At 39.0% G+C, this 7,261-nt stretch overlaps 1 protein-coding gene and 1 long non-coding RNA gene across 2 annotated transcripts; one reads left to right on the plus strand and one right to left on the minus strand.

Annotated features, from left to right (window-relative positions):
* Nucleotides 1-493: 493 nt before the first annotated feature.
* LOC111611424 lies at nucleotides 494-1,930 on the minus strand. The gene is made up of 2 exons (XR_002754049.1): nucleotides 1,890-1,930; nucleotides 494-593 (listed from the first exon to the last, which is right to left on the minus strand). It is a non-coding gene; the product is annotated as an uncharacterized LOC111611424 (long non-coding RNA).
* A 3,153-nt stretch (nucleotides 1,931-5,083) lies between these two features.
* Nucleotides 5,084-6,944, plus strand: LOC111611356. The gene is made up of 4 exons (XM_023347497.1): nucleotides 5,084-5,157; nucleotides 5,244-5,445; nucleotides 6,254-6,342; nucleotides 6,489-6,944. Exons 1-4 carry the CDS (start codon nucleotides 5,155-5,157, stop codon nucleotides 6,864-6,866), a joined length of 672 nt encoding a protein of 223 aa, XP_023203265.1. The 5' UTR covers nucleotides 5,084-5,154; the 3' UTR covers nucleotides 6,867-6,944.
* Nucleotides 6,945-7,261: the final 317 nt, after the last annotated feature.

Raw genomic sequence — 7,261 nt, forward strand, 5'->3', positions numbered from 1 at the left:
TTTTAAAATCAATAAACAATATTTCTATATATATTACAGGCTATGTGTGATCCAAACTGCACTCTGACGAAATTGAACTCTTCTTAATGACGATCATCCGATTGGCCAATCGTCGCTCATCATGGAGCGACCCCTGCTGGCGACACCAGAGTCCTGCAAACATGGCTCCTTCTGATTGGGTCAGCTTTTCACAGAATTGATCAGAACATCTATGCAGTATGGTGTCTCCGTTACCATGGTGACAAATGTCAGCTCTGCAAGAACGTCTCAACGGTGCATGGACCAGTCAAAACGTCAGGCAGGGAGAACACATTAGAACCAGTCTGAGTGGAGCTGGCGAAAGGTTAAACATCATGAAACTAGGAGCAGAACCTGAAACAGAACCCAAAGCAGAATCTGGAATAAAACCTGGAACAGAACCTCAGAACCTATTGGAACTTCTTCATCGTGCCTGAACAACCAGAGACCAGATGAAGAACCAGACAGGTCCAACTGATAACTTTAGGAGCAACTTTATTTCAGATGTATGGTGCATCAGAACCAACTTCTCCTGGTACCAGGTAACAACTGAGCCGGGCCGGGTGGGATCACAGCTTTCATGGTTGCACAGAAAGAAGGAAAGAAAAGGAATATTTAATCGCTGAAGCAAAAAGAGCAACAGCTCTTTAAGGTTTAAACCTAAATGTGGTTTTGTTAATTTAAGTTAAGTCTGTACACTAGCATAGTATAAAGTCATCAATTTGGCATACTGACGACGGTAGCTATTCTTGAAGATAGCTTAAGAAGATGCATTCATATCTTTGAAGCTAACGTTTTCTGTTTCTTTACTTCGTCAGTCCACAACTGACTTTCCGGTAACTGTAGTTAATATCGAAGGATTAAGTGGTAAGTTTATTTGCTGTAATGACACATGTTCAGTCTACCACAAAATCGTGGTGTAATAACTTGTGAGTAGTTCGTAGATGCTGCATCTCGCTCCCAAATCACTGCGACACCAAAATAATACCTCTAAGCCTATGTATATATTTTTTTTAAAGTTAAACTAAAATATGTCATGGCATTTTATGTCACATTCTCTCTGTCTCTCTGTGTGTGTCTCTCTCTCATTTATTAATATTAAATTCTAAATAATTTATGTAACTGCACCCCAAGCAAAGAAATGTAAATAGGCTATATATATATTGTTGTTGCGCAACACCCCCCCCCTCCTTTCTGTCTCTACTCTCTCACTCTCTGCTTCCTCTTCTGAGAGGGGAGATGTGCTACCAGCTCTCCATCTAACGGGTTAATTGAGTTTCCTAAATCTGCCGGGATTTACCCTGTCCAGAACTGAAGTAAACTCTGTTTAAGCTGGTTTCGAGAAACGATTCGCCTGGTTTCTGACGGCCAACATCCAGGTGTCCCACCCTTCTTCCCCCTGTGAATTAGCCAGACTGAGCAGCCTACAGCCAACTAGTTTCACAGAGCACACCTGTTAACGGTCGCTCGTTCTCTATTTTACAACTTGCATTTGTTATTGAACCAGGTAGGTTTTAGTGACTCGGGCGAGTCCCAAGGATGTTGTTTTAAATTTGGGCTACCAGCAACTTAAAAACATTTTAAACTTTTTCCTCTCCAGAATCAAACATCACAGCTATTTTACAACCATCAAAGAACTTTAAGGTGACTCATTAACTGAATGTCCACAACATCTTTTAGATTTTCTTTATGCTAAATATTTTATTAGTAAGGCATTTTTGCAAGGGTCAGTACAGCTTAATTCAGTAGCAGAAATAATCAAATAAGTAAAATCAATCATCTAGTCTATCTTTCCCTACTGCTGACACTGAGAACTAAAAAAGGAAACCTTTGAGAGAGACGGACGGAGTTTGGTGTTTCGAACCCCAGACCTGGCACGATGATGAAGAAGGTGCTGCAGCAGGAGGAAGACGCCGATCGATGAAGGCCAGGATCTCCGCAGGTCTGATGATGAAGAAGGTGTTGCAGCAGGAGGAAGACGCCGATCGATGAAGGCCAGGATCTCCGCAGGTCTGATGATGAAGAAGGTGTTGCAGCAGGAGGAAGATGTTGATCGGCGAAGGCAGGAATCTCTGTAGGTCTGATGAGCTTCTTCTCCGCATGGATGGTGAGGTCACACAGGACTTGGTGCTGGCAGGAAAAAAGGCACCAGTTCTTCTTCTTTGTCTTTGCCTTTGTCTTCATCTTTGTCTTTGGGGTCTGAACCCAGCCGATGAGAGAAGTGCGATTTGAAGCCACAGGTTGTAGGGCTGACGGGTTGGTCCCCATGGCCGGACAGTCTTCGGCTCCGTGGCCCCGGCTCTTCTTCAGCTGCAGAGTTCTTTGTCCATCTCTTGGCTCGAAGCTGCCCGGAGGATCCAACGAACGGTTCCTCTTTTGCACTCACCTTTTATAGGGTTTCTTTGGCTAGCACTGTTGCTGGGCTTGTTTCATTGGCTGTCTGCTTAGACAGATGATCTCATATCCATCACTGTCTTACAGACCTTATGTCCTGATGTCTGTGCTAATGTCTCAGGGTTGCTCAACCTCCTATGTCCGTTGCCTGCACAACCTTTCACCTACTCTCTAAATAAGGCGTTGATCATCTCTGCTCTCCTGTTAGTTCCTTGCCTTTCACCTTTCACCTACTCTCTACCTCCAACATATCAGTGATGTTTAATTGCAGTTACACCTTTTTACACCATTTCAAGTTCAATGTCAAAATCACATTTATCACATTTATTTTCTTTAGCTTCTCTGATTTAGCATTCATTTATAATTTTATAACCATAACTTATATCACATTTATTTTCTTCAGCTTCTCTGATCTATCATTCATTTATAATTTTATAACCATAACTTATATCACATTTATTTTCTTTAGCTTCTCTGATTTAGCATTCATTTATAATTTTATAACCATAACTTATATCACATTTATTTTCTTTAGCTTCTCTGATCTATCATTCATTTATAATTTTATAACCATAACTTATATCACATTTATTTTCTTTAGCTTCTCTGATTTAGCATTCATTTATAATTTTATAACCATAACTTATATCACATTTATTTTCTTCAGCTTCTCTGATCTATCATTCATTTATGATTTTATAACCATAACTTATTAGTTACTCTTATTATGATCTTAATGTGAGTTATTACAGATGTTTTTCTGAAAAGAAACCAAGAATAATCCATGATTCTAATTATTTAATACTAAAGTTACAGTTACTTGTTTTTCTTGTAAGTGTTCCCACAAATATAAGTGTAAATATTATTACAAGTAAACCAATATTAATATAAGTATTTCACTTTGAATCTTATCAAATTACTCAAAATGTTTTAGATTTCATTCTTTAAAACTTTCATGTTTTAAAATAAGGAATAGTCTCAGCTATTTTTATAAATCTGCAGGCTGGAAACTTCCTCTTTTTCCAGGAAACCTGCTTTTCCTGTTTCATGACTCTCTCTGACTGACTATGATTTCTTATGATTAGATAGAAAAAAGTAGAATTAAAGCAAAGTTTGCTTTAGACAAAAACAACACACACAACCAGATTTATTTTATTGACACCTAAGTCTACTGTTGGGCCTAGATGTCACTTGAGTGATTCATTTTAAAGATAACTTTATTTATTATTACTGTTAAACTAAAATCTCCAGCATGGGGAAGTGGGATGAGCTCGGATTTTCTTGACAATATATATATATATATATATATATATATATATATATATATATATATATATATATATATATATATATATATATACATATACTGTTCAAAAAAATAAAGGGAACACTTAAACAACACAATATAACTCCAAGTAAATCAAACTTATGTGAAATCAAACTGTCCACTTAGGAAGCAACACTGATTGACAATCAATTTCACCTGCTGTTGTGCAAATGGAACTTTGTAGTATTCAATGAGAATATTTCTTTCATTCAGATCTAGGATGTGTTATTTGAGTGTTCCCTTTATTTTTTTTGAGCAATGTATATATATATATATATATATATATATATATATATATATATATATATAAACAAAATGGTAATGGCGAACCAACCAGACATTGTCGTAGTGGATAAACAACAGAGGAAAGCTGTTGTGGTAGATGTAGCAATACCAAGCGACTGCAACATCAGGAAAAAGGAGCACGAGAAACTAGAGAAATACCAGGGCCTCAGGGAGGAACTGGAGAGGGCCTGGAAGGTGAAGACCACAGTGGTGCCTGTGGTCATCGGGGCCCTCGGGGCAGTCACCCCCAAACTGGACCAATGGCTACAACAGATCCCAGGAACAACATCAGACATCTCAGTCCAGAAATGTGCAGTCCTTGGCACAGCCAAGATACTGCGCAGAACCCTCAAGCTCCCAGGCCTCTGGTAGAGGACCCGAGCTCAGAGGATAAGAACCACCCGCGGTGGGTGAGAAGGGAATTTTTATATATATATATATATATATATATATATATATATATATATATATATATATATATATATATATGTATGTATGTCTGCAAATCTTTTTTATTGATTTAATCAGTAAGTTCAAGTAACCATCAAAACCAAATGTGCTTGCTTTTGTACAGTGCAGGTTGTTTCAGAAAGACAGAAGACTTGATGGTGTGGAGCACCTGCAGTTTCACTGGCCTTGTCTGATCACACAAGAGGTATATGTGAGTTCTCTGCCATAGCGTGTTTCTCCAGTTCTCTATTGAAAGACCTCTATGCTTCACAGATGGCTTAATTTTCTGCTAAAGATTAGCAGTAGAAAATTTATTGTTACTACCAATAAATACTTTCTTATCTTTTCTGTGAATTTAAAGAGGTTTCTCAAGATGTGTCCATTTTAAAAGTAAAACTACTGTATATGCATACATTTGTCTGTACACTAGCATAGTATAAAGTCATCAATTTGGCATGAAATTGTCGGGAACTGGGGTTTTGTCCCTTTTTGTGGGTTCTGTTTTTTCTTTTTTGTTTCCACTTTTGCTACTCACCTTCCGTCCATTAGATGGCGCCAGACCCACCTTTTTCCGGAGAGGTGCGTCATCACCTTCCACACCAGTACTCAATCAGCTCATCAGTCCTGGAGTACAAGAGGGCCGCGCTACCAATACTTCGACGCTGGAGTGTTAGCCTTCCATGGTGCTCTGAGCCCCGACGTGAGCAATCTAAGATTCTTTCCTTGAAAGACCTTGGAGTAATTCCACATTGTCCTTCTTTGTTTTCAGCATCTCCAGTTTCCTCCGGCGAACAGAATTACTTCTCGTCAGTCCTCCTTCACGCCCGAGCCCACCTGTTCGCCCTCCACCGCTTCCTCACGTCAATACCCGGATCCTCCTCCGCCAAGACCCTGGATCACCTGGAACCACACCAAGAGTGAGACTTCGGACCTCCCGAGTAAACCCCCAGACAAGTTTCCCTTCTCTCCAAGTAAGATAGAGCCATTACTACTACCAACATCCCCGTTTCCGATTACCGTGAACTCACCACCTCCCTTGCCGTTTTTTCCTTAGTGTACCGATTGTTTCCTGAGCCATACCCCCCGGATTTGGACCGTTTTCCACCTATCATTTATTTTCCAATAAACTGCCTTTACTGATTTTGTCTCTCCTGTGTAGTGTTCTGCATGTGGGCAAAACAAATTGAACCTAACATGACAGAAATAACTGTGGTAATAGTTATTATAAAACAAAAGTTTAAAAGATGCTAAATATTTTCTGTGAAAGAATTTATTTGTGACGTTGAAATAGTTTGAGTTTAGCCTTAGTAAAATAATTTGAAAAAAAACCATAGTGCTTAAAGACATTATGAATGTCCCAGTCCAGGGTCTTTCTGAATGGAGTTTGCATGTTCTCTCTGTGCATGGTGGATTCTCTCTGGGTACTATGGCTTCCTCCCACAGTCCTAAAACATGACTGTCAGGTTAATTGGTCTCTCTAAATTCTCCTTAGGTGTGAGTGTGTGTGTGCCTGGTTGTTTGTCCTGTATGTCTCTGTGTTGCCCTGCGACAGACTGGCAACCTGTCCAGGTGACCCCGCCTCTCGCTCGGAACGTTAGCTGGAGAGGCAGCAGCTCCTCCTGACCTCATTAGGGACAAGGGTGGTAGAAGATGGATGGATGGCATCATGAATGACTATATTATGACTAGTTTTTTAGGTAAAATTATAATTTGTAGTATGACTTGCTTTACATTTTATTGGAAACATATGATGATGGTCTTGTGTATCTTCTCTTCCAGTGTATAATCACAGAATGGATGACCTGAGTGATTTCCTGAGACAAAGGAATATTCCAGAGGAAACTATCGAGACCATGCTGAGAGAGAAGGTACTAAATCAGTATTTCAAAAACTACAGTTTTTTTTAAAAGCATGTGTCTAGCAATGTTTTCTAATTTAATTAAAATAATTTGCATGCAATTCTAGTTCCATTTTTGTGGTTTTAAAGAAATTATTTTTTATTGTCCTTGTTTAGATTGATACCAACGTCATCCAGCTCATGACAAATGAAGAGCTAAAGAATTATTTGCCATCATATGGAGACCACATAGCCCTATCAGGATACTGTAAAAGGGAAGAAAATGGCCCCCCAAGCAGTCTCAAATCAAAACTTTTTGAGCGCCTGAAATCAAAGCTGGGTAAAAGAAAAACTGCTCATGAAGATGGCTGTGGTATGGAAAAAGAAGAGCAATCTGAAACAACTATAAAGAAGAATGCTCTGAAGTCGAAGAGAAAAATAGAAATAGGCTGGCTGCTTTATGATGAAGAACAACAGGCTTTTAAACAAGTAAGAGCAAGAAGAGGTGGTGGAACAAAGAAGGTCGATGTATCAAAGGATGCTAAAAAAAAGTGAGATAATCCAGATGGCTATTGGCCTCTTCTTTCCAAATGGAAGAAATAGAGAAGGGTCCATAGCAGATTTTGAAATGAATCTAAAAGATTATCAGGAAGTGGCAACTGATGACAAAATCACTGTTGGACAAATGTTTCATGTTACAAAACTGACTGTTCTCAGGTTTTACCTGACCACCCATAAAAAGAAAGCTAACCAGTCAGTCAGTGAAGATGAAGTTTTGTCTTCATCATGTTTTCAGGATCAAGACAGTTCTCTGAGTCAGCCCTCCTCTTCATCTGCTGTAAATGTTGCAGTGACCAGCCAATCTACAATATCCACAGAAGTAACTTCTGACTTCCTATTTGTTGGAAACATAACAAATCATGAGAATATTAACTTTTCACTTCATTCTA

This window comes from Xiphophorus maculatus, chromosome 15 (assembly GCF_002775205.1).
Source record: "Xiphophorus maculatus strain JP 163 A chromosome 15, X_maculatus-5.0-male, whole genome shotgun sequence".
Classification (NCBI taxonomy): domain Eukaryota; kingdom Metazoa; phylum Chordata; class Actinopteri; order Cyprinodontiformes; family Poeciliidae; genus Xiphophorus; species Xiphophorus maculatus.